Source organism: Exophiala mesophila (assembly GCF_000836275.1).
Source record: "Exophiala mesophila strain CBS 40295 unplaced genomic scaffold supercont1.2, whole genome shotgun sequence".
Taxonomy (NCBI): Eukaryota; Fungi; Ascomycota; class Eurotiomycetes; order Chaetothyriales; family Herpotrichiellaceae; genus Exophiala; species Exophiala mesophila.
The window spans coordinates 3,371,065-3,395,703 of record NW_015622505.1 but is presented as its reverse complement, the minus strand read 5'-3'; the positions used below and the strand labels follow the sequence as shown (position 1 = coordinate 3,395,703).

General features: G+C 49.7%; 10 protein-coding genes across 10 annotated transcripts; 2 read left to right on the top strand and 8 right to left on the bottom strand.

Annotated features, from left to right (window-relative positions):
• Positions 1-1,743: 1,743 nt before the first annotated feature.
• Positions 1,744-5,096, bottom strand: PV10_03008 (uncharacterized protein). The gene is made up of 2 exons (XM_016367395.1): positions 4,816-5,096; positions 1,744-4,707 (listed from the first exon to the last, which is right to left on the bottom strand). Exons 1-2 carry the CDS (start codon positions 4,908-4,910, stop codon positions 1,983-1,985), a joined length of 2,820 nt encoding a protein of 939 aa, XP_016226913.1. The 5' UTR covers positions 4,911-5,096; the 3' UTR covers positions 1,744-1,982.
• Positions 5,097-5,290: 194 nt separating this feature from the next.
• On the bottom strand, positions 5,291-9,978 carry PV10_03007 (uncharacterized protein). Its single transcript, XM_016367394.1, has 3 exons — positions 7,160-9,978; positions 6,579-7,112; positions 5,291-6,530 (listed from the first exon to the last, which is right to left on the bottom strand). Exons 1-3 carry the CDS (start codon positions 9,835-9,837, stop codon positions 5,402-5,404), a joined length of 4,341 nt encoding a protein of 1,446 aa, XP_016226912.1. The 5' UTR covers positions 9,838-9,978; the 3' UTR covers positions 5,291-5,401.
• Positions 9,979-10,151: 173 nt separating this feature from the next.
• Positions 10,152-12,067, bottom strand: PV10_03006 (uncharacterized protein). Its single transcript, XM_016367393.1, has 4 exons — positions 11,737-12,067; positions 10,801-10,859; positions 10,639-10,748; positions 10,152-10,586 (listed from the first exon to the last, which is right to left on the bottom strand). The coding sequence occupies exons 1-4, from the start codon at positions 11,751-11,753 to the stop codon at positions 10,404-10,406; spliced, it is 369 nt and encodes a 122-aa protein (XP_016226911.1). The 5' UTR covers positions 11,754-12,067; the 3' UTR covers positions 10,152-10,403.
• A 261-nt stretch (positions 12,068-12,328) lies between these two features.
• Positions 12,329-13,744, top strand: PV10_03005 (uncharacterized protein). The gene has a single exon (XM_016367392.1). It carries the CDS (start codon positions 12,617-12,619, stop codon positions 13,712-13,714), a length of 1,098 nt encoding a protein of 365 aa, XP_016226910.1. The 5' UTR covers positions 12,329-12,616; the 3' UTR covers positions 13,715-13,744.
• On the bottom strand, positions 13,624-14,764 carry PV10_03004 (U6 snRNA-associated Sm-like protein LSm5). Its single transcript, XM_016367391.1, has 6 exons — positions 14,552-14,764; positions 14,444-14,500; positions 14,322-14,360; positions 14,222-14,249; positions 14,104-14,167; positions 13,624-14,004 (listed from the first exon to the last, which is right to left on the bottom strand). Exons 1-6 carry the CDS (start codon positions 14,574-14,576, stop codon positions 13,963-13,965), a joined length of 255 nt encoding a protein of 84 aa, XP_016226909.1. The 5' UTR covers positions 14,577-14,764; the 3' UTR covers positions 13,624-13,962.
• Positions 14,765-14,971: 207 nt separating this feature from the next.
• On the bottom strand, positions 14,972-15,721 carry PV10_03003 (uncharacterized protein; the record flags this gene model as incomplete). Its single annotated transcript, XM_016367390.1, has 4 exons — positions 14,972-14,995; positions 15,049-15,180; positions 15,231-15,422; positions 15,476-15,721. 4 exons carry the CDS (start codon positions 15,719-15,721, stop codon positions 14,972-14,974), a joined length of 594 nt encoding a protein of 197 aa, XP_016226908.1.
• Position 15,722: 1 nt separating this feature from the next.
• Positions 15,723-17,069, bottom strand: PV10_03002 (uncharacterized protein; the record flags this gene model as incomplete). The annotated part of the gene is made up of 7 exons (XM_016367389.1): positions 15,723-15,967; positions 16,019-16,040; positions 16,093-16,407; positions 16,461-16,535; positions 16,589-16,644; positions 16,711-16,820; positions 16,873-17,069. 7 exons carry the CDS (start codon positions 17,067-17,069, stop codon positions 15,723-15,725), a joined length of 1,020 nt encoding a protein of 339 aa, XP_016226907.1.
• Positions 17,070-18,702: 1,633 nt separating this feature from the next.
• Positions 18,703-20,480, top strand: PV10_03001 (uncharacterized protein; the record flags this gene model as incomplete). Its single annotated transcript, XM_016367388.1, has 6 exons — positions 18,703-18,951; positions 19,019-19,295; positions 19,344-19,434; positions 19,508-19,761; positions 19,819-19,899; positions 19,951-20,480. The coding sequence occupies 6 exons, from the start codon at positions 18,703-18,705 to the stop codon at positions 20,478-20,480; spliced, it is 1,482 nt and encodes a 493-aa protein (XP_016226906.1).
• A 49-nt stretch (positions 20,481-20,529) lies between these two features.
• Positions 20,530-22,067, bottom strand: PV10_03000 (uncharacterized protein). Its single transcript, XM_016367387.1, has one exon. The coding sequence runs from the start codon at positions 21,986-21,988 to the stop codon at positions 20,804-20,806; it is 1,185 nt and encodes a 394-aa protein (XP_016226905.1). The 5' UTR covers positions 21,989-22,067; the 3' UTR covers positions 20,530-20,803.
• A 105-nt stretch (positions 22,068-22,172) lies between these two features.
• PV10_02999 (uncharacterized protein) lies at positions 22,173-24,489 on the bottom strand. The gene is made up of 3 exons (XM_016367386.1): positions 24,315-24,489; positions 23,514-24,258; positions 22,173-23,191 (listed from the first exon to the last, which is right to left on the bottom strand). The coding sequence occupies exons 1-3, from the start codon at positions 24,410-24,412 to the stop codon at positions 22,292-22,294; spliced, it is 1,743 nt and encodes a 580-aa protein (XP_016226904.1). The 5' UTR covers positions 24,413-24,489; the 3' UTR covers positions 22,173-22,291.
• Positions 24,490-24,639: the final 150 nt, after the last annotated feature.

The window sequence follows — 24,639 nt, the reverse complement described above, 5'->3', positions numbered from 1 at the left end:
GTCCGTTAATGCCGCCGGGTTGTGGGTATCCAATGATACTAACGCAATCCCATGTGTGCATACTTATGTAACCAGCCTAACTGGGTTGGTACCAGTAAACATAGACGGCACTGTATAGTACATTAGTATTTCGTAGGCGCATTGAAACTAGGAAATCAAAAAACATTTTTCGACTCTTCCACAGTGCTGCATGTATCTCGCTCTCTCTTGTCGAATTCAGGTATTCTCTCCGCAGGTTATCTTTTCGCAATCTCCACTTTAATTCTCAAATTGTCATTGTCATCATCATCATCATCATCATGCCCAGGATCATAGACCCAAAGCCGAGTAGGGATAGTTCAAACCCCCAACGAACGGCTAAGGCAAGCCTAAGGTGAAGCACGGCGAAGCGACCAGAACTACGAGTTTGCGACGGCGACCACCGCCTTGATTCGGGGTGCGGAAATATGAAATCTCATCGGACACACCCGCGTTCCACTCGGACGAAAGGCGAGGACCGTGAGTCTATCACCCAAAAAAAAAAATAAAAAAAAAAGGGTCAGCCCATCAATCACATCCGTTAGTGTGTATTCAGTGATTGATTGATGGAGATGTTCCGTCCTCCTATTACGATATTGAGCATTGGGCGTTGGGCATTGGGCATTGGGGCAAAGCACTACTGTAGAACTGCCGACTACGGATTTTATATATCCACCCCCTAGGTGTGGGCCTTTTACTGTAGTTGTGACTGGGTTCAGGATCCCAATTCTTTTTCTTCCGACGGGCAAGCATCTCGTATTTGCTGGTGTGTACAGTAGTGCGGGCTGCAGTACAGCTGGAAAATGTCCACGTTTTTTGTGTAACCTCAACACACACGCACGACCTCTGTACTCTACAGTAGTATGATATGTTTGTCACATGCATGACTTGCGTTGGGGTTGGACGAAAAAGGCATATGCATGATGCACTTCCTTAGGGTCAAAAGTGGACTTTAAACACATACCACACACGCATGTACTCCGTACGTACGGAGTATGCACATCTCTCTCGCCAACAAGATAATTCAGCATCAACCGAAAATTCCTCGAGAGACTTGTCGAGAAAGGCTTTCCAAGTCATTATCATCACCAGGTGATCTTCGTAGAATGCAATCCAACTAAACTGCCTACCTAATTATTAGGCCGCCATGATGCTTCCAATAGGGATGATCACACCCCAAACTTCATCCCCGCACTCGTGACTCTGACGCCTAAGGCACTAATTTCCCCCCAAGAAAAATCAGCACCATATGTTTTTGCACCTCCAAAATCTGAGTTGCCTTCGGGCATTTGGTCAATTTGAAACGATACAGAGAAGATTAGCATGGCCCCTGCACTAAGGATGACACGCTTCTCAAAGAGTGCTAAAAGTTTTTTTGGCATTTCTTTTTTGCTCAGGATCACAAAACCCGGGTTGAATTGAGTGTTGTATTCGTTGTGGTATGGGGGTTCGAATCGAACGTGTGCTCATGGAAGGGACTTTTTGACGAAAATTCAAAGGTGTTGATGGGTGTTGGAAGTTGTCACGTGATATGGATTTCCCTTTGCTTTACTTTTCGCTTTTCGTTCAATATCCCTTCCACTTTCATATCTCATGATTAATTACTATAGGTACTACCTGTATTTACTAGATGGTGATCATTCCATGCGTCAATTATTGCCCTTGGCTAGATGAATATGGGTCTGAGTTCGCACCACTACTACTCGTTCTAGCAGCAGGCGAGGGCATAATCGTCGCAAAACTTAAGTTCAATCAAAGTTACCCTAGATGTTTGTGAACTGTACACTTTCATTCATGCACAACACAATCATCATAGCCAGACCATGCATGTATGGCATGATATCTCAATATACAACGCCGAATCCAACGATGCAAGAATCCAACAACGCCTGCGCAAAATCTACTCTTGACCAGACATGACATGAGGTACCAATACCAACAAACCCCGACGACTTCCTCCCTTACTACTCCCCTTCATATCCTTCTCCCACGTTGGGATCTCGGAAGACTCTGATCTCCTGCATTGCATCTTCTCCTTCTCTCTCGCCTTCAAGCACCAATCCCTTTTCGTTGGCCAAATGCAACAGACAGATGAAGCAGTAACTAGTGCTGATGTCCTTCATCTGCTGCTCCGGGTACACCTGTCGCAGATCTTGGATCATCTCGGTAAAGTTCATAACTTCGCCGTTGGACGTTGTTGTTGTTGGTGGCGTGCTGGGTTCATGACCGTCAACCGGTGTCTGCACTTCTTGTCGGTCATCAACGTCCATCATGTCCACGTCTTCATTGGCTTCTGTAGCTGCCACTGGGGTAGGACTCGTCGCTGAGGGTTTATCAAAGATCTGGATCAGCTTGACGCTCATTCCCTTCCACATATTTTCCTTGAGCCTTCGGACATCCACCTTCTTCGCTGTTCGTGCATAGTTGACATATTCAGGTCGCAATCTTTTACCCGCTTGTGTGACGAGTTGAGATCCAAAACTACCAGGTAGGAGTTCGCTTTGTTGTGTGTTCGGGAATTGTGTGTCGGGCGGTTGTTGAGTAGCTGGGTCGTTTGCTGGATCAAATGCATCACCAAGTAGGTTCATTTGTTGGTGACCTTCAGGCTGAGGGCTGAGCATTTCCCTTGCATCCATAAAGGCTTGCTGTTCTTCTCCCCCGGCAAGGATTCCATCATCGTCGTCGTCATCGTCAATCGGGAGTGGTCCATCAAAGGGAAGCATCTGATCATCATCCGCAAAGAAATTCGCGTCATAATCACCCTTTCTCCCCTCCTCATCATCCTCGTCTTCTGCGCCGCGGTTGACGGTTCCCACACGATTGCGAGCGCCAAATCCTTCATCGATGATTCCAAGTGCGCCTTTCCGTCGGCCAATGCGACATTTGGGTTTGGTCCAGAGTCGCATGAACTTCCTGGGGTCAATGACTTCATCATCTTTGTCAAGTAAGTTTCTTCCTTTCGTTCTCCATTGCGCTTTTGGCAAGCTGATCTGCGTGTTGAGTACTGTTGGAGCGGCCAACAATTCTTGTAACGATTCAGACATTGGTCCAACAAAGTCGATTTCAAAAGGCTCCTTCTCTTTCCTCTGCCTTGTTGGAGGCGCCGTCTCGGTTTGCTGGGCTTTTTGGATCTTTTGCATCCTCCAATTATCCAATGTCATGAACGCGGTTTTTCCTTTCGCCCTTGAGTTGAAGGCCTTCTCGAAATATGCCATGACCGATTCATGCTCGGCATCTTCCTGGTACTTGTGCTGTAGAGACATGGCGTACCCATCCGCATTGTTTCCTTCAATGAGATTGTCGTCAAGATCACCGACGTGGCCAACCCTAGCTTGTGCATCAATGGCAGCATCTCTCGCCCAAGCTTCACCGCCTTCTCCGAAACCAACGTCTTCTGCGACATCGAATCCACCCAGGAGTCCGCCATCGTCATCATCGTCATCGAATGCGAGCGCATTGCTTCCATCGAGAAATATACCCGTCTGGTCTGACAAGTTGGCACTGATCGGCGGGGCTTGTGGTGTCGCAGATCCCTTCTTTTGGTCTCGCCAGTCCTCAGGCGCCTTCAAGAAAGGGATGCCTAGATCTCCTGACGGATCACCCAGGGTGAAAGTCTTCATCGACGGGCAGACATCTTGATTATCGAGGATTGACAGGTCGGGGAAGAATTTTGACGCCAAACCATCAAGATCAATTTCTTCGTCCTCGTCGGCATCTTCTTCCACTTGAACTTCGGCTTCGGTAGTTGATGTCTTCGCGAGAGGATCCTGAACTTCTTCTTCCGCCCCGTCGTGATGTTCGCCTTTCTCTGCTGCAAGAGCTGCGTCTCCCGCATCATCACTGCTGTCAAATACGATTCTGCCATCCGAGTCAATCGACAGATGATTGAGTAGAAGACCTTTTGCTCCTCCTTCGTCGAAATCAGCGGATGCCTTTTTGAACAAAGGGTCGACTGCGAATTCCAAGTCGAGTTTCTTGGCCTGAAACGTCGCAAAACCTGGCGCCAAAGTAGCTTCATGACTTCTAGCCGGTTTCTTTTTCTTTTTCTTTCCCCCTTCGCCATCCTCGCCTTCTTCACCGTCCTCACCGTCTTCATCGTCATCCTCGCCATCCGCATCACCTCTTTTCTTCTTGCCTTCGTTGGCACTGCCATCTGCCAATCCACTCAATAACCGCCCCGTCTCTGTCGCAACGCTGTCGACTCGACTAGTATAGATCTTGACGCAACCATCCAATGTGCAACTCGCTTTCTGAAAATTGACACCATCTCCTTCTTTCAACAGGCTCATGTCGTGGAAATAGTCGATTAGAGCAAAGTTCCATGAATTGGCTGCATTGATTTTATTATCTGTAGCCATTTTCATCCATTCTTCAAAGTTTGCGAGGATGGGTACGCGTTTCGGTGGTGTCGCAGCATGACCGGTAACAATATCAATTTGTCTCGGGCTATTTTGACCATTATTATTGTTGTTGTGACTCTGTACGACTCTTTTTCGTAGATCTGCGGCAGCTGAGGTGCGTGGAGTGCGCGGTGATTCTGACATGGCTCGATGGTGCGCGTCTCGACGTTGATTGATCTTTCGTACAGGACTGGCCGCGGCGCGGATTTCGTTCATATGGATCTCTTGTAGGGCTTGTCGAGATTGCAGACGTGCAGCCTTCTCGCCACGGTCATCGTTGAGAGAAAGCCTGTCTTTTGGTCAGCATGTCTAATTTCGTGGTTGCCTGTAAGAGGTACGAGGGAAGATTTAAGTGCGGATGGAACGTGAAGGAATGGTGGGATGTGATGATGCGTACTTCACTGGCGATGGCCTTCCCTTCTCGCGCGCCATATTCATCACCACCGCTTGCCTACTTGGGCGTGCAGTCTGTTGTCCTGGGTTGCGCGGCATAATGATTTGCGAGGATTCAACACTTCCTTTTGTGCCAGCCTGCTGGATTGTCCCTTCGGGTGCGGCAATGCGCCTTAGCTTGTTCGAGTTCCCCTTCTCGAGGAGCACTGATGGATGTCAAGTGACGCGCTCTCAACATAGAGGATCAGAAGGATAGTAATGCCGTCCCGTGGCTCCGGATTGATCACGATGATGCTTGGAGCCGACGAGGTGTTGTCCATTCGATGTGGAGCATCTGTTGGCAAAACATGATTCCCAAAACGGCAAGGCGCGGCCAAACACGTAGTCACGTGGTTTAACCACATATTCGACCCAGGTATAGATATCACGCATGTGCAACAACAAGAAGACTCAACGAAAGCATTTGGAGCTCGAGTTTCGCTCAAATTATGGACCAAGGAAATAGTAATTGAATTATGTTGGACTATGTCGCAGATTACGAACCCGACACTAGTTCCGCCCTCATGCTTATAGCCTCCAAATGTACCAGCCTAGTTCAACACCCTGCCAGCCGTCGCCGAGGCGCTCCGGTCCTTTGTTTCCGTCTTGCGCAATCCTTTGCCTGCCTGGATTTGTCCCAACAAAGCTCCCATGCTAGGGGGACCAGCAGGGGCCGCAGTAGGCATCGGTGGAGGGGGAGGAGGTCCAGAATCGGGGAATGGCGGTGGCGGGGGTGGTGCAGATGGTGCTCCAGAAGGAGGCGGAGGAGGTGGTGGAGGAGGTGCAGTAGGGGCACCGCTGGATGGAACTGGTGGTGGTGGCGCCGGTGGCGGTGGTGCTGCAGACTCGAACGCACTAGCATTGTTTTGCGAGTCCTGTACTGGAGTAGCTGGCTTGCTGTCCATGGCAGACATTGGTCGCGGAGGTGCCATTGTGCCAAATAAAATGGAGGCCAATTGTTTGGCAGATCCTCCCGCTGGGGGCTCGTCTTCCTCATCACTAGAGGCATCATCCTTCTCGGAACCTGCTGCAGACCATGAGTCCTCTTCAGGTCGGCGGCGTGACTGTGTTCCAGTGAAGCTAGCCGTTAGAGGTTTGGCTGCTTCTTGCTGTGCGATCCGATGGAATGGGTTGGTGGAATGCAAGTCTGCCGCAGGAGGCGCTGGGGGCGAGAATGGCTGTGCTTGAGGGACGGGAGGTGGTGAGAATGTTGGTCTGCCGCTGTCAGAAGAATGCGAAAGCTTCTTGAAGTATGGATTGCGTGATTCCTCTGCAGGGGGGCTCGAGACCGGTGTGGCGTCATGGGCGCTGCTTTCTGTAGTTGGCATGGACAATGTCGTAGGAGGCGGAGAAGAAACGCCCGTTGGAAGCACTTGGCTTGTCGCTGGTGTGCTCTCTTGAGGAGTGAGCTCCTCATCATCCGATGAGGAATCATCGCCCAGGCTTTCAAGCTGAAGCTGAAGCTGACGCTCTCGTTCTCGAGCAGCCTCTAACTCGGCTCGCTGGGCGGCAAGCTTGGCCTCCTTCTCCTTCGCTTCCTTCTCTGCTGCCTTCTTACGGGCCTTCTCCTCCTGCTTCTTAATCTTGCCGGCCTTGACTTGTTCCTCGAGGGCTCGGAGGCGGGCTTGTGCAGCTTCGCGCTCTTTCTCAAGGTCGTTTTCCTGAGATTTTGCCTGGGATCTAACAAATGTCAGAACATGATTACTTTCAACAAGTGGCTAGACTTACTCAAGCCGTTTCCGCTCAGTTTGTTGAGCTTCCTGCTCTGCCCGTATTTCGGCAGCTGCCTCTTCCTCGGCTTTGGCGCGTGCCGCCGCCTCTGCTGCCTTGCGATCAGACAAATCATTGCTATCCTGTCTACCTTTTCTTTGAGGCGGGGGAGGTGGTCTCTTGCTTGCTTTTGGACTAGGTGGTGCAACTCCTTCATTGGCAAGTCGCTGCTGGCGTTCTTGCTCCCGTTTTGCATCCTCTTCCTCGGCTTTGCGAACGCGCTCGGCTCGTTCCTGCTTCTCTCGCTCTTGTTTCTGTGCTAAGCTTTCGCCAGAGTCACCAGCAGGCTTGATACCAGCAGCGGCCATTCTGTCCTGGATGCGCTTGAGAGCCTTTTCCTTTGCAGAAGCAATACGATCTTGTTGGGACTGGCCGAATGACGAGGACGAAGTGGTCGAGACCGGGGCAGGCCGAGACGGGAGATCACCGTTACTAGATCTGGTTTCCTGTCTTGAGGTTTCGGGAGTAGACCTTTGGGTAGGGCGGGATGACCTGTCTCGTTAGCACGCACGACATAATGGGAAACGAGAATAACATACTCTTCCTTGCGAACTTTGGCAGTTCTGCTGCTTCGTTGAAGATCAAAGATGAGCTCCTTGATTTCGTCTTCGACTCCCAATGCTTCTTCCCACCGTCGTCTCTCATGCTCTTGGGTATCGCTGCCGCCCTGCTCCCGGAGACCGTCTTCCAAGGTCGAGACAAAATCTTGGACACTATCCTCGACATCTCTGGTCATGCTTTCATTGCGTTCCTGCTCGGATTTGACTTTTGAGTTCTCCTGCTCGAACCGCCTCTGCGCACCTGCCTCATCGTCAGCGGCTGGGGCGGGTCTACCGGCCAGTTCAGCAGCCCGAGCTTGCATCCTAGCACGAGCTCGAGCTTTGATGCGGTCTGCCTCGGTGATGGAACCCCCTGGTCCAGTGCCAATAATATTTGCCGCGCCATTGGGATGTGCTTTTGCATCCTTGAGACGGAACAGTTGTAATTTGGCTTCTGAGATGCTTTTCTCGATACGGCGGACATCCGATGCAAGTGCGGGCAATTTATCTTGATATCGCTGCAACTCTCTCCGCATCGATCTGCGCTCCGCACCGGTATCAGAACCACCAAATCCTGCGTTGGGATGAGTGTCAATGTCATCCTGGATCCGGCGAATTTGCCGGAAGAGGTCCTCGGCTTCCCTTCGGTCCCGTCGGTCGAGAACATCTTCATCGTCGGCCGATCTTTCGTCCTGAAAGTCGGTCGCGTCTAGAAGAATCTTCTTTTCACGAATCTTCTTTCTGATCTGGTCCGGCGACAGGTCGTCGTAGGAAGTATCAGATACTTCGGAAGAAGGAGCGGGAGAAGGTGTCCTTCCATCAGCGCCGATTCGCCGGCGAGCACTCGAACGATAGCCAACATCGTCATCATTGTTGCGGAAAACGGTGGCATCTTTGCGGCCAAAACTTGGCGAGTTGCTGCCGCCACGGAACGAATGGTCTTTGAGATAGCTGACTCCCGTTCGTTGAGGCTGTAGAAAAGCGCCGGAGGATTTCCTAGTTTCTGCATCTTGAGAGAGTAAGGACTTCACAGTATCGATGGAGCTGTTAAAGTTTCTGGTAGATGGAGGAATGAGTTCGGGAGGTAGACGTGCTGGAATAGGATAACCATTCAATTTGCGGTAGATCAAATGCATGGCGACGGAAAACTCATCCAGGTTCAGGCGTCCCTTGTTGTTTGGATCAGAGAGAGTCCAGATGGCCTCGAGATCTGGCCGATCCAATCCACTTTGTCCCATGATCTCGATGGCGACATCGCCAGTGATGAACCCTTTCCCTAGCCCATCCCAGGCCTTGAAGAGCTGGTCGTACATCCTCTTCTCATCCTTGGTGACTGCCCATGGGACTTTAGCATTTCCAGAGATGCCTTGCGTGGTGAAGCCACCCTCTCGTCCCTGTTGAGGCATGAGCCGCTGCTGTAATGCTTGGATGTTCTGCAAGCTGCCAGCTGGAGCATTGACGAACCCCCATTGACCTGGGATACCCGTTGGTTGTGTCTGGAGTGCCGATGGACCAGTCTGTTGAGGCGATTGATTGTTGCCATAGCCGGTGGGCATGGGAGGCATGGGAGGCATGGGCGGGCGCGGACCCGTGTAGCCGGTGGGCTGTTGCCCGAACCCGGTAGGCTGAGTCTGCAGGTTCTGTGAGCCCGGATAACCTTGAGGTTGTTGCTGCCCTCCAGGCTGGAAACCAGTGGCTTGGTTGAAAAATCCGGTGGGTTGTGCGGTCAGCTGGGATAAGAGCTGCTGATTCGATGCTTGTTGAGGCTGCGGTGCTTGTGGTGCCGGTGGAGACATGGCATTCTGCCTCAGAGGAGCATCGAAACTTGGGACATTCGTACGCTGTGGTGGGTTGGGAGTATCATCAGCAACATTGAATGAAATAATGTCGACGATACTGGACACCTCGTTCTTTATCTTCTCCGGCAGCTCTGACGGTAGTGACTTTCCCGTGAGACTCAGGTTGCATAGATACATGGCCAATGCAAACTCTGGGAAGAGAAGCTGTCCAGACTTGGTAGTGTCTGACAGAATCCATATTTGTGACAATGCACTGCCAGGAAGTTTAGATCGCAACAGGAGATCGCGTGCCTTGTCTCCGGATAAGGCCTGTTCATCGCCAACCGCCGACTTGAATAGCTGTTCAAACTTGGCCTGATCGGTCGCTGTGATAAACGAAAGGCGTATGTTTGGAATCTTCCCTGAGCTCTTGCTTGGGCCTGTGCTTGTGGAAGGACTGGCAGCCGGGGCGCTTGCGAAGGACTGGGCGATCTGGGCAGAGGTCTGCTGAGGGCGGAGGGGAGCGGGTGGAGGTGGCTGTGAGGCCGGTTGTGAGGGCTGCTGGGAACTCTGAGGCCCTTGTTGATAAGACTGCTGTTGTTGGAAGGATTGAGGCTGCTGTGTCTGGGAAAATGGAGGTTGTTGGGGTTGGTTTTGAGGAGGATAGCCGGTAAACTGTGGCTGTTGGAAACCCTGCTGCTGAGGTGCATAGCCAGGAAACCCAGTCTGCTGAGGTTGCATTTGACCGGGGAATCCGGTGGGTTGAGGTGCGAACGGCGAGGGCTGTTGCTGGGGAGCTTGGTTAAAGGAGCCAAACTGCGACTGTTGTTGTCCGAAGCCACCAACAGGAGGGCGAGCACTGTTGGAGCCGCCCAGAAAAGAATTGGACGAGGAATACATGGTGCTTGAAGAACACAAACGCAAGACGATGCAGATAAAAAGGGCGCAAGTTCAAAGAAATGGGTGAGACAAAAGCCAAGTTGAACCAGAGATACAGAGATGCGGTTCCTGAGTAGTAGTCATCCAAATTGGCTGGGCTGGCGCGGGTTGGGGGGAACAGGGACAGCAGGAAACGGCAGGAACACTTATGACGCGGACTTTGCGTTAGCACACAGCCATTCTTGGCATTTAGGCTGCTGCTTTAACCCCGGCACGTGCAACTACGGAGACAGGTGGAAACTGGTCATACAATCAGAAATCAAAGTAATCAATTTCAATGATCTGCTAATGGCTATGAGTACCAGGGCTACTGATCAAAACGCGCCCATTTGCTGACGTGATGAATCGTGCTCGCCCTCAAGCAAACGCCAATGATGCCGGCACGCTGTTTGTCCATTCCCAATCCAACCCAAACGCCGTCAACTGCGTCCTCGCATACACTTCGTTATGGTACAAGCTATCATCATCTGACCACGAGTCACGGTGATCGTGCCGTCGTCGAGTGCGGGTGGTGGTAGTCAGCCCTACTACTGACCGTTTTGGGCGCCACCAACCATCTTACGCAGCTCAAACTCTCGGGTGAAGTTGGTCTTGAGCACGTTGAGATCTTGGATAGTGTCACTAGCGCTAGCCAACAATGCCTCCTTGGGTGTGATGTCTCCGTCCGTCTGAATTCGCAGCTCGAATGTGGCAAAGAGGGGATGAGGAACCTTGTGACAGTTAGTGGTTTGGTTTGTGTGAAGCCTCTGTGGTGCTCCTTACTCGATACGCAGCGAAGGTCACATGGCTGTTCTTGAGGAGTTTGTCGCGGAGGAGGTTGGCAAGAGTGTGGTCTTCCTTGTTGAAGGTGAAGATTGCGGTGTTGGGAGTACCTGTAAATTGAGTCAACCAGAGTTCTTAGATCTTTGATACGGAGAGACCAACGAGTATCGATCTTTTCCTCGATTTTCTTCTCGTTGTCTCCGAGAACAAAAGATTCGGTTCTGTGGAGACAACAGTCAGTCAGCACATTGCTTGGATGATAAATACAGCAGATGCAGATAGATGTAAACTCGATGTCCTGTTGCGCATCGATGAATGTCAGATTCTGACGAGGATGGAAAGGTCGATACCTCCACCTCAGTGCAAAACCAAGGCTGCAGGCGACCTTCCATATCCTAGAGAGGAGGTGGTCCACCAGGAGAAGGCCAGAACTGATCCAGAAGAAGAGCGGTTTTGCCCTGTTGCAGCGGCCTGATCACTCACTGGTTTGGCATGTTGATATCGGTACTGTTGTTTGCAGAGTTTACACTTCCAGAGTACGGAGTGTTAGACGGGTGGGTAGCCCATTGCTGTTCCTCAACTAAGAGAAGGGTGCCATTTGACATTCGTCGTGGACGCAATGTCTCTGACTGTCTGGATGCTGCAGGTCCCGTGGTGGAAGGGGTTGTCTCTGACATGATGAAAAGATCTCGCGGTGATGGAATCTTGGTGGTTCAAAGGGAGATACAATGGTTGAGTTGGTGAGATCAGGACATCCGAATTATTGTGGGAATTTATGTGAAGGATGGGTGCAGTTGATTCCAGAGCCAAGACTTAGGAGAGCAAACAAGGTAGGCAGTTACATGGTGACAGTGAAATCTGGCAGGAGCGTAGGTGGCAGGCACATGAATGAAGCGTGAACCGGCCATCTCTGCAGAAGGGATATGGGAAATTCATTTGTAACTCTCCGTGCTCTGATGAGAGAGAGAGAGAGAGAGTTCTGGTAATCTCTCTGATGGTCGCGGATTTCCTCTCCAAGGTGAATTTTGACCGCAAAGAATGAATATGTATGGAAATGATAGAGAGGTTGAAATAAGAGAAAAGAGACACGTAACATACCTATCTGGAGCGTTCATAATGATATCGTTGCGTGGTAGTGATGTGTGCTAGCTATTACTCGGTGTGATATGACGCGATATGTGATGATGGTGAAAACAAAGCCAAACTTATCACTATCCAAAGCGAGTGGCGGAGGGTGTTATTATGAACGTTTTGGCTCAAGCGTTGGTAGATGGGAGGAGTCGCTGTAGAATATAATTAAACTTGAAATTTCAAAGGTAGGGTGGAACCAGCGTTGTCATTAAGAGGAGTCAATAAGATACAGGTGACGAGAATATGCTGCCCCTTTGTGAATCAGTGTGAATAGTGAAGACACAGGTTCGTGATCTTGGTCTCGACCTGGGATGCAGAATATGTGACTCTAAAAATGATAGATGGTCGTCCGAAGCCAAGACACAACTGATATGGAAGGTTTACCGGAGTACCAGAGTACCTACGAAGTACTCAGTACATATCGTTGGAACTATACTCCGTAGTGCTCCGTACAATACAGCCAACCACGCAGTGATGAATCGCACTCCACTCCATCGGTCCGCTTTCGCTGGTTACGCCATCAACATCACCAACCACACTCCATAATGCTTCCAATCTACTTCCATGTCCAGTAATAATCACAGTCCAGATCAACTCCCATTCGTGGTAGCATCCAATTCCAAGTCCCAAGATTACTTGTACATCCGCGGCATTTACGAATCCAGCAATTGTATAAGCTCAGTTGCCCGCTTTTTCGCAGTCTCAGAGCTTGATCTGTATTGTGTCCGCGGAGAAACCCTTCTGCTTTTACCTTGTTGACTCACATCACGACCTTCGACGGCCTGTCGATCAAAGTCCCGTTGTTGTATATAACCCCCTTTCTGGGGGCTGTTTTTTCACGGGCCTGATGGTAAGTTCAGTCAAAAGACATCAACTACCAATCATGGCAGCAAATCCACTTCATCATGACTATCCGTGGACAACTGAAGATGCCCCTCTGGTTGTCTCTGCGCCGATGATGAAGATCACCTTAGCAGAAGCCGCAATTGCAACATCAGCAGCAGGCGGCATTGGCTTCCTCGCCGGTGGATTCGACCTCAGTCCCTTGAGCAAAGACCTTGCCAAAGCGGCCGAAGTTGCGCAGGAACGAGGACTGACCCTGCATCAAGGGGTCCTACCCATTGGGGTTGGATTTCAAAACTGGGGAAGTGACCTCAAACTCGCATTGGATGCGTTGCTAGCGCATCCTGTTGCTGCCGTATGGTTCTTTGCTCCTCATCAATTGGCCGACTTGCTCGATTGGTCAGAGCAGATTCGCACTGCAACCGGCGGCAAAACCAAGATCTGGATCCAGGTCGGTACGGTGGCAGAAGCTATCGAAGTTGCGAGAACATCCAAACCAGATGTTATCGTAGTCCAGGGCTCCGATGCCGGTGGTCACGGACTGGCTCAGAGAGCAAGTCTCATGACCTTGCTACCAGAGGTCGCCGATGCTTTGGCCAAAGATGATCTTCATACTCCCTTGATTGCCGCAGGTGGGATAATTGATGGAAGAGGTGCAGCTGCTGCCCTGTCCTTGGGCGCAAGTGGCGTCGCGCTCGGAACTCGGATCCTCGCCAGTCGAGAGGCGGTGATTGCCAAAGGCTACCAAGACGAAGTCCTGAGAGTAACGGACGGCGGCACAAGTACAGTCACCACCACGGTCTATGATGTCGTGAGAAACATAAAAGGTTGGCCAAAGTGCTACAATGGGCGAGGGGTGGCCAATCGAAGTTATATGGACGCCGTCCACGGCATGAGCGATGAAGAAAACCAGGAACTATACAAAAAAGCCATGGAGCAAGGTGACGCTGGATGGGGCCCTGACGGGAGAATGACGACTTATGCGGGCACAGGCATCGGCTTGGTGAATCAGGTCGATTCCATTGCGGATATAATTCAAAGTGTGCAGCAGCAAGCTGTGGACACCTTGCAAAGGTCTGCAGCGAGGTTTGCAAAGCCATAAACTATTTATTGTCCCTGCCATCCAATGGAGCAATTGTAGCAATGTATGCTAAACTACAATTTCACACCTTGATGTCCTTTTCCTGCTCAAAGTCTCATCTCGAGTGCCTCTCGTTGCCTCAATGCAATCAACTTCATGTTGACGCAGCGTCCAGTAATACGTCATGCGGGCCTCAGCACTTCGAGTGAGATGGCCCAAATGGCCTGAGCCGGGTTCAAATGAGACAAGGCCAGTATCATTTCTAGCCCTCACGCAGCTGCGGCGACAGGTCCCTCTCCACCAGGAATCAACTATTCGCCAGAGTGTAATCAGCAATCCATCCCAGCAGAATGTCCAATCAAGATAGGTTTCAGAATGTCAAACCGCCGATCGAACGCAGATGGACATACCATGCAAATATTATTTCCATTGAGGAGAATTTTCGGAAGCTTTGTTTGACTGCCAGAATAGTCACTGAAAAGGGACATCAGTCATCAAGGCTTAAATTATAACAAAGCTAGCACTCACAATTCAATTACGTCTTCGAGCACCATGTCTGAAACAAAAGTTTAGTCAGTCCAACTTCATTCACGTCGCTGGTCAGCAGAGGGTGTGGCGACAAACATACTGACGTAGTCGTCAAATCCGAGTAACGTTCCGGCGAATTCTGAAATTGATTAGCATGACGAAGCGGACCAGAGAACAGCCATGATATGTCGATGAGGTGGCTTGGGTGTCATGGGATCTCACCTTTGTCGCCTTTCATGATGACCCAGATCCTCGACCCCACACACTTGTCAATCAACTCTGTTGATCGTCAGCGACATCTTGGAATATTGAATGAGCCGGCAGTCGTACCTAAAGGTAGTAATTGTGATGCCATGTTGATATGGTGTAGAGTTTGCGGAAACAATAAAGAAGAATGGTCGCCGTGCCTTGTGTGCGTCGGGGTTGCGAGCTAACAAGAGAATGGAATAACACCGGATGTCCTCCAAATAAGTCCGGCCTGAGGAATAAATTGAATTCTGAGAGCAATAAGATTAAATTGGTATCACGATCGATGGAAGTTGGTGACAATGGGAAAAGAGATTGTCAAATTGTCAATATGCTCCAACGTATGATATTGCCAAGAAATATTGGGTCCTTCCCGCGTAGAATCTTGTAGTCACGTGGCACCACTCCCTCTCATACAAACTCCACGTCCCTCTCCATCTTTTCTTTCAATTTATATGTCTGAACATCGAAGACCTCGCTACATGCCCATGCTAATAGACTGCTTTATGTCCAACTCGATGTATCAATCTATTTCTTGTCAGCCAAATGTTGATTACAATCCAGCTAGGTTGCCACCATACTGTTTTTTGGTGAAATTTGTGCATATGCTCCTGGAATTCATTGGTGACTTCATGTTTGACTTCAACGGAAGCAATTCTCTCCATTTGCATCTTGAGCAAGAACGATGTGATGTAATCACAAGTGACTTCGACCTGTAGTTTGTCGGCAACGAGTGGTAGGGTTTCTTGCACGCTTGACTGACAGATGGTAGGATCGAGCCATTTCCAAGCGTGCCCTGAGGTCCGCAGACCATGAAATAATTGGGAAAATTGGGAGCTGACAAGCCAAGGTAGGCGTCAGGGAGATCTTTCCATGCATCTGCAATTTGGGTGGCATTCCTGCCCACAATCTCAAACGACGGCACGAACGACACATCGAAGCCGGTCGCACAGACCTGGATTTCCAGGTCAGCAAACACCTATCGGATCAGGGCACATTTAGTCTTACCAGGACATCTACCTCGTGCCTAGTTCCATCCGTGGTCACCACAGCTGTCTTATCAATCTCGGCAATCTCATCAAACACGGGCTTCACATTATCCTTGACAAGGGATTCAAGATACTGATCTCCCGGTGTCAGTCGTCTGCAGCCTGGAGGCCACTGGGGAATTAGTTTCGCTGCCAGCTCCTCATGACCAGGGCCAAGTCGGGCTTTCATCTGTTGAATCATCATTTGATGAACTTCCTTCTGCATGTCACTTCCATAGGAGAAGACGTCGGCCATCCAGTTGATTTCCGCTCCAATTTTTTTTGCGGAATTGAAGGTGATATTCAGGATCAGATTTAAACCTCGCCTTCTGCTCATCGGTGAAGGTGAACTGCTCATGTCCAGTATTCCCATCGGCCTTGTCGTCGCCTTGGAACTGGTCTGACGTCTTGCCCCCAATAGCTGGGGTGATCCAAGTCGGGGATCGCATGAAAATCTTCAATTGCTTGGCCACTAGACAGTGTCAAATTCACCTTCAATTTCTCTACCTTTTGCAAAACTGACATTGCTGGAGTTTGGGGACAATCTAGGTCATGGTTAGCAGAGAGTAAGTGGGGAACAAAATGGAAAGGATGTACCTGGATGGCACTTGAGCCAGTACCGATTAGTCCAATAGTCTTGTCCTGGAAATCAACCGAGGGATCCCACGCGGCGGAATGCAGCTTCGGACGGTTAAAGGTCTCAATGCCCTTGATTTTGGGCCATGTCCATTTGTTCAAGAAGCCAGTGGCATTGACCAAGACTTGACATGTGTCGATAATGACTTTGCCTGTGCTGAGGTCTTCGACTTCGACCTCCCATTGGCTTTTGTCCTCACACCTCACACCAGGTAGCTTTCTGGACCTTGTGTTGTAACTTGGTGAAGCGTTCGAGGCGGTTGCGTTCATAGAAGGCTTCGAGTATGAGCTTGGTGAGGAACTTCAGAATTATCAAGTGAACCACTTACATCGACAATAATCGTGGATTTCGGCTGAATCAGCGTAGTACTTGCTCCAGTCATGTTTGGGCTCCCAGGAGAAAGCTGAAAGCATTCTGTCAGCTCACTTATGCATGACAAATGAGAAATGAACTTACTGTATAAATGTGCTGGAATGTCACAAGCACAACCTGGATATCTATTCTCAAACCACCTATGTTGTGAATAGTGTGTCAGTCCTGTCTTTGCACATAGCACGACGGATCACATGCAAGAAAACTGTTAGGCCGTTCCTGCCTAAGTGCATTATAGAGTGCTAGGTAGGAGCGGCCTGAGGAAGGTGCTAGCCAGCAGAGCTGAGCTGCCTTTACATAGACTGCCTCTCTCATCCTTGAGGATAGAGAGCTTAGCTAGACATACAGACTTCCTTATAAAAACTTACGTGCCACCAACGTCCTTATTTTTCTCGTAGACGGTCAATTCAAATGACTCCAGACCCTTCAGCATCTTATATGCCAAGCACATGCCAGACACACCACTGCCGATACATATCACCTTAATAGGAGATGTGACTTGGGAATGGTAAAAACCCTCGATCTCGTACTCGGACGAGCCGTTGCTCAGCTTCTGTGAGGGCATGTTGTTTGCGGGGACAGTCTGGACGATAGTATGCTGCCATCACCACGACCAACACCATAGCGATCCATTTGTACTTTTGTATTATTCGAGGAACCATGACAATCCATCGGCTGACTGGCTTCTCGGGCGGTTCTACTGACTCAGGCGGCAAGGCAAGTCTCAGGGACGAGTCAGCGAATAAAAGTGGGGCTTCTGTCTGATATCCACATCCACAGTATCAAAAAGGGGTCATGGTTGAATCTTATTTGGTACCACAAATTGGCGGGACGTCTGATTTACAGATAGATCTTGAATAAAAGTGTATATGAATCCCCTGATTGCTTCTCGAGGATCATTGTCGATGGTAAGATCGGTCAAGGTCTGAACAAAAGCGAAGAACGAAGGGTAATTTCGGCGTGTTGCGTGGGTCTTGGGATTCGCAAGGCTCAAATGGACCACTTTGAGTTTGTTTTCAAAGAACCATGATCGTGCATATTGAATCATCTGGTTGACAGAGTCGATATAAAGCCCTACCTGGTCACAACGAACCCTCGCAGCTTCGATGCGGCTAAGCACATCTCTATTCCAGCCGGATTATCGTCTAGACCGACATGAACAAACGCTTCCGTGATATGGAATATTTGCGACCATGTTGGTCACACGTGTTGAAGATGAGGTAAGAGAACCAACTGACAGGGGCTTGTGACATCCACGACCACTGCCATTGGCAGGCCAGAGATGCGCAGCACTCTGTTGTTGAATGAACAAGCCAGAAATCCAGTTTCAAACAACCACAAGAATGAAAGAATTTCCCAGGTCAGTAACACTGCAGAGGGTAGGATTCGCATGGCATCCTGGTCAATATAAGTACCGACACACTTGAACTCCACCGGAAGCACGAACTAGCCCCCGACCACGAGTTACTAGGATTAGATGTTTGGATCTCTGCTTGTTGATCCCCAACCCTAGCTTCACGAAAATAAACTCCCCAGGTCCAGAACATGCCTCACCAGCACCATACGTGTGATCAGTCATACAGCGGGATTACATTCCGATTGATCTATTAGCCTACTCGTCTTTGAAACCGGCAGCTTCTATAAAACATCTATAAGCACAGCATGTGATCGGTAGCTGCTGGCGTGTCTTACCCGGTCGGTCGCTTCGGAACCATCCCCTCGAAGTCCTCCCCAGATCCAGTATGGAACAGCTTTTTTTGGCTACCATCCATCAAGCTTGTAAAGTCCAGAACCTCGAATCCTAGGTGAATGCGGAATGTGTCCGGGGTCCGGACCGGGGATGAAGGAGAGGATCGTGGTGCCAGTAGAATCCGGGGTCCCCAGCGTAGCATTTCAGTGTGGAGCTGACAAACGCATTTCCCAATCCGGGGTACAGAATCCAACCGAGCTCGCGCACCATAAATCAATCCCCGTGAATAATACACTGTAGCGCCAATATACGCTATCGTGATTGGTCATGAGACTAAATCAGGTATCGCGGAATGAAGAATGTCGTTCTAGACCGTGAGAGATACAAATCAATACCATTGGTATCCCGAAGATAAGACTCACTTGTCTCTCCTTAGCTGTAGAGCCAATCTTCTCTGAATATAGGTCTCTCTACATACTACAGTACTCAACGATAGCGAATTGTCAAAATGTCTGTTCACTCGAACGAAATGAAGCCCAATGTTAAGGAGCTTGACGTTGTGGAGATTCCCGTGGAGTTCGAGCAGGAGATAGAGTTGAAGAAACGTGAAGCTCGAGTGGTGCGCAAGATCGATCTTTGTCTGATGCCAACTCTGCTTATTTTGATGTTGCTGGGCTTTCTCGATCGAGGAAACATTGGGTTTGCTGCGTCTCAAGGCATGATCCAGGATATCGGATTGAAGGGAAACCAATTGAATGTAAGCTGCATCCTAAACACCAATAGTGCCAAACTTGTATTATCACAAAGGTTGACCATTGCCAAAGATCGCAGTTTCCATATTCTACGTATTCTACATTATCGCCGAGATTCCCTGTTCTCTGATGGCTAAGCGGCTGCAATACAACCGAGTGATTCCTGGCGTGAGCCTGTCATGGGGCTTGGTGTGCCTTGCAAATGGCTTCGTTAAGAACTTTGCCGGTCTGGCCGTATGCCGTCTCCTACTGGGTCTATTCGAGGGCTTTCTCTTTCCCTCTATGGTGTTGATGATGGCAAACTACTATCGACGAGAAGAGTTGGGATATCGTGTCGGATGGGTGTACAGTGAGTATCCCTTTGGACCTGATCAAAGAGCACAACTGATGTATCTAGTCTGCATCGCTGTCTCAAGTGCATTTGGAGGTCTGATTGCGTTTGCAATCCTCTACATGAACGGCGTTGCAAATTACCCTGGCTGGAGGTGGTGAGTTTCATTGTTCAAAACCCTAAGCACAAGACTTGAGCACCCGTTAGCTGATCTTGATACTATCTCCAAGGTTATACATCATCGAAGGCCTCTTCACCGTCGTTTTTGCCACTGCGTGTTTTTGGCTTATCCCAAAAGACTACAAGACTGCCTGGTTTTTCACTCCGGAGGAAAAGGAGATCATGCGTGCGCGAGACGATGAGACACGCGCGTACAGCGGTGGCAGTGGACACTATAAGAAGAAGGATGTTATGATGGCGGTCAAAGACATCAAGACTTGGCTCTATGCCTTTATCCAAATGTTTTGCATGACAATGGTTTACGGTATGTGGAAACCTGCCTTGTTTCACTTGATCTATGAAGAACGCTGACCAGAGCAAGGATTCTCTGTTTTCCTCCCCATCATCCTAAAGAACGGATTCAAGTACGATACAAAGCAGGCACAATACCTTGCTGTTCCAGGTAACAACGACTGCCAACTGTTTTCAGCCTCTGATGACTAACTCCAACCAGTGTTCCTATGGGGCGCCATCGTATTGACGACTGTGGGATATCTATCAGGACGACACCAATCCAAATTCCTTGCTGTAGCGCCACTGGCGCCTTTCGCAATGGCCGGATACGCGATTCTATTGGTACCCACGACGTCCATCTCTGTCGGTGTTCGCTACTTTGCGTGCTTTTTGATCACCACGGGCATTTTCTGTTGCGCGGCGGGCAACTTTGCATGGATGTCGTGCAACACGGCGCCGGAGGGCAAACGCGCCGCCACAATCGGTATCACTCTGACGTTGACGAACATCGGAGGCATTATTTCAGGTCAGATCTACATCCTAGATCAGGCACCACGGTTCCAGGCTGGTCAGGCATTTAGCTTGGCATGTGCGGTCCTTGCAGTGGGTGGCTGGTTCTGGTTGAGGGTGTTGTTTAACAGGAGAGAGGCTGAGAAAGCCAGGCTTCGAGAAGAGGGCCATGTCCCTGCGACTGACGGGTCGGTCTTTGAGATCTCGGACCGTGACACTGCGTATAGATACCAGATGTGAACGGAAACCTGGCAATAGTGGACGTCTGCTTCCAGAAAATTGATCCGGTCCAGGAAGATGATGATGTCGATCAGTATTAGGGGCGAAGAGGCTGATTGACTGCAAATTGATAACACCTAGGTAATCGATGTGATGGTAGTATGAATATAGCAGGTGAATGTGATATACTACATTTTTGTAAAAGGCTATGAGGGCAAGGACCCAAAGAACCATTACGTTTTCCGTTCCAATCCGTACAGTGACTCTGAAACGCCAGCGCTATTCCAAACAAAAGTCATTCGTCGTGAGCAGTCTGTTTCCAAACCAATGCCATCTCTCCATAATCATGGTTCATCGTTTGCGTTGCTGATATTGTATTTCCCTCGTGACCAATCCCACGGATCACCGCCTGGAACACAGAGGCCTAGCCTCCAGAAGTAGTCACGATGAGCAAAGAACAGCTCCCAGAGCTTATACCGCCGACCAATGCCCCATAAGGCTCGGACTTGGTCCTCATCGGGTTGCGTCTCCTCATCATGGTGCATGTCGTCTGTGTCAGTGCTGGTCTCGGCAATGCAGGCAGGATCTTCGTCGCCGTTGCAGTGGTGGATGTCGGAACGAGAGGGAGGCAGCGAGGGTTTGGAGATGTAAACCTCGCCTGCATGCATCCTGTACCCCCATTCTTCCAGAGGGAGTAGCGGCACTGGGTCATCAACATGCGTGACTCTCCTGTAGAGTGACTTGTCCTTGTCTGTGTCGTTCAAGTTGAAACGACTATCGATAAACTGATTCAGGGCAATATTGCCCAATCTTGGCTCGCCAAATGTTGTGACATGAGGAGTCCATCCACGAGCCTGGAACTCAAGAGCGGCCAGTGCGGCGACTGCACCGCCTAGAGAATGTCCGACAAGAACCAATTCATAACCAGGGTAGTCATTCAACGCCTTCTCCACATGAGGGACAATAGTGCATCTGGTGTTACGCCAGGAGGTCATGAAACCCGAGTGAACCGTGCAGTTCTTGCATTCGGGAACTGCATCTCTCTTGCGAGATTGTTTTAGCAGCTGTGGCAGGACATGTTCTTTGTCGTTGACCGGTTCAACTGAGGCGCAAACATCATCGTTGTCATGTTCTGATGGAAATGGGGCGTATTCAGCAGGGTTTGTAGACAAATCGGCGATGGTGTTTGCAATGGAATAGGTGCCACGGAATGCGACAATGACTCGTTTGGTGTAGGGCTCATGCGACAAGGCAATGTAGCCGCATGAATCAGAGAGTCGCGGTCCCGTGTTCCAAGTTGTGACCAACTCGAAACCCTCAAAGTCGCTACACCGACTCAGGCATTTGAAGGGTCTTTGTATGCCACTGGTGCCAACGCAGTATGAGATGTCAACAATTCTGGCGAGTTCTTCCAATTCCTCAAAGGTCTGTCGGGAGATTGTGTTGTCGGTGTCTTGGATGGAGGCGGGGAGGGCTGCTGCGACAACTAGCGATGCCCACAACCCCAGGATAGCATATTGCGCTTTCATCGAGGTTCGATCTCAGAGGAGAAATGAGGTTAGTGTCGTCTCGGTAACATGAGGAGGTGACTTTAAGGATCAATGGTGGGATGGTGAGGGAGGGAGTGAACGAAGAGGTTTTGACTGCGAAGTCACAAGACGGCAAAAAGCGGCACGAGGGTCTTGGGAGTCACGTGGTAACCTACGTCATTTCTGGGGTTGACAATCACATGACATTGAAATGTGGTAGAAGGTATAACCAAACCCCATGAGCCTGAGACTCTCAGGAAGAAATCATCTGGGAATGCTGTTTAACCATCAGCATCCATCAATCTATAGCTGAGCTCCTCCTTCAGCCTCATCCCCAGAGTCATCATCATTTTCATCATCAAAAGTCGCAAAATCGTCATCAGCAACGCCGTCAGCAACCTCTTCGCCGTCGTCACCGTCGCTTGAAACATCTTCGTCATCACTATCCTCCTCACTGGATTGGTCCTCGGCCTGGTCTCCTTCGTCTAAGGTCGTTGACTTTCTCTTGCCAGGCATTTCACCTAGTCTTCCTTCGCGACCCTCCACGACCTCAGCAGGGGCATCGGCGGTCTCTGTGGCGCCAGCGCCCTCTTTTTTCGGAGGCGGTGTGAACCATGGAAGTTTTCCACGTAGAAAGTCGTTGAGAACCATCTTAGCCACGCCGTCGACATCAGGTTCACCGCCCTTCAACAACCGACCACCCTTTCGTGCAAGAATGCTCAAAAATTCAATAGCGTCGTTATCGTAGTCGGACAACTTGATATCGTAGGTCCTTTCAATATGCTTGCTCTGAGTCCGTCGGAGAACTGCTTCCACATATTGGGCAGGATGTTCAACATTTTCAACACGAACTACGCCTCGGAGTAGAATATCCTCTTCACTGTCGGCTTGACTTGGAGGAACCACACCAGGGCAATCGATGAGGTAAATTCTCTTCATCAACGTGATATACTGCCACACTTTGGTTTCACCAGGTATGGGAGCAACCGTACAAACTCGTTTCTTTCGCAGAGTGTTTATGATGGATGACTTTCCAGTATTGGGATACCCAATGAATCCCACTGAGATTTGTTTTCTTGAAGCATGAAGCGTGGAGAACTGTCGTAAAACTGTGATCAACGAACCCTTACCGAAAGAGTTCGTCATTGAAGCATGAAATGCGAGAGTCGGGTAATCTTTCGAAAGAAGTCGAACCCATTGAGCCTGAAAATGGAAACCGAGTCAGTATGTGTGAACCATTACTAAGAGACGTGCTATCGTCAAAAGCCAACAAGGCAAAGCAAACCTCAACTCACAACGAGACACGCCATGCATCCTGTTGACAAAACCTCCAAGACGGATGTTATGTCGGGAACCAAGAACTGCCGAAACAGAGACTGGCGGATGCGGCTTAATTTACCAAAGCTGTAACAGATGACTTTCATGGAGAGTTTGCAAAGGATTGCGGAAAGGTATCTTGACTTAGCGATGGAAGAAATGGGCAAGAAAAAAACTGGCTGCAAAGCGATAGACAAAACACACTTACCGCAATGGTAGTCGGGACCAGGTCACATTTGTTCAAGACGAAAATCAAATGCTTATGCGGCGCTTCCTCACGAATGTACTTCTCGACACTTCGACATCTTGTTCCCTCGGGATCTCGAGCATCAAGAACATGGATGACGACATCTGACGAGTCAATCACCTTGTACAGCTCGTTCCAAATTCGTTTGCTCTGACCCTTAGAGAAAATTGGTTCGCGTGCCGTCGTCAAGTTCCCATCGTCGGTATCCTGTGTGGTTTCAGCTGCAGCAGCTTGACCGCTGAGCAGCTTGTTTTCCTCAAGTCTTTCGAGATAGTTCTCGTGCATCTTGACCGACTCGTCTGCCAGGTCATTGACCGAGCTAGAACTCAACTTAACACGCTTCCGCTGCGACTTGGGACCGAATGTGTCAGAAAAAGGTGCTGATTCAACAGCGATCTTGGCTTGATGCTGCTTAACCCCATTCTTGGTGTTCTCCGTATCCCGTATCAGACTCATAGGCAGTTTGTTCGTTTTTAACAGGACTTGGTAAGGATCGGACGACCGTTCCGCCACCGCTTGTCGGAACGAGTCTAATGCATCTTGAGAAATGACTCTGGTGTTTCCGAACCATTTTCGATTGGGCTCGACTCGTGCTTTGGGTAGTTCTCGAGATTGGTATGAGGCGGCCTGTGTGATTTTCCCTGACGCATTTCTTTGGGCCTTTCCATCCTTGAACATGTTCAGGGTCTTGAGTTTTTTGGCATTTCTGTATTCACAAATGTTAGCTGAGGGACTCATCGCCTTCGTCGAGAGACAACATGCCTGTAAAAGTTTTCGCCTTTGACCTTGACATTAGCCATGCCATCGTTAGCAACGCCCTGCCGCTCACGGCGGTTGGCTTCCTTCTTGCGAGCGCCCATTTGTAATTATTAGGGCTGGTACGATTATTTCATAAAATAAATGGACCAAGGACGCTCTCAAAAGTCCAGGGTCGTTGGGATGGTTGATTAGAAGGACTTGTACAAATTCTCGAACGAGATGCCCGCAGAAAATAAATCTGGCCAAGAGTTCTCCAACTTGTCTTAATTGGGTAAAGCGCATTTTGCTGGCCCCGGCCGCGATTTTTCGAGCAATGCAGCAATTGATT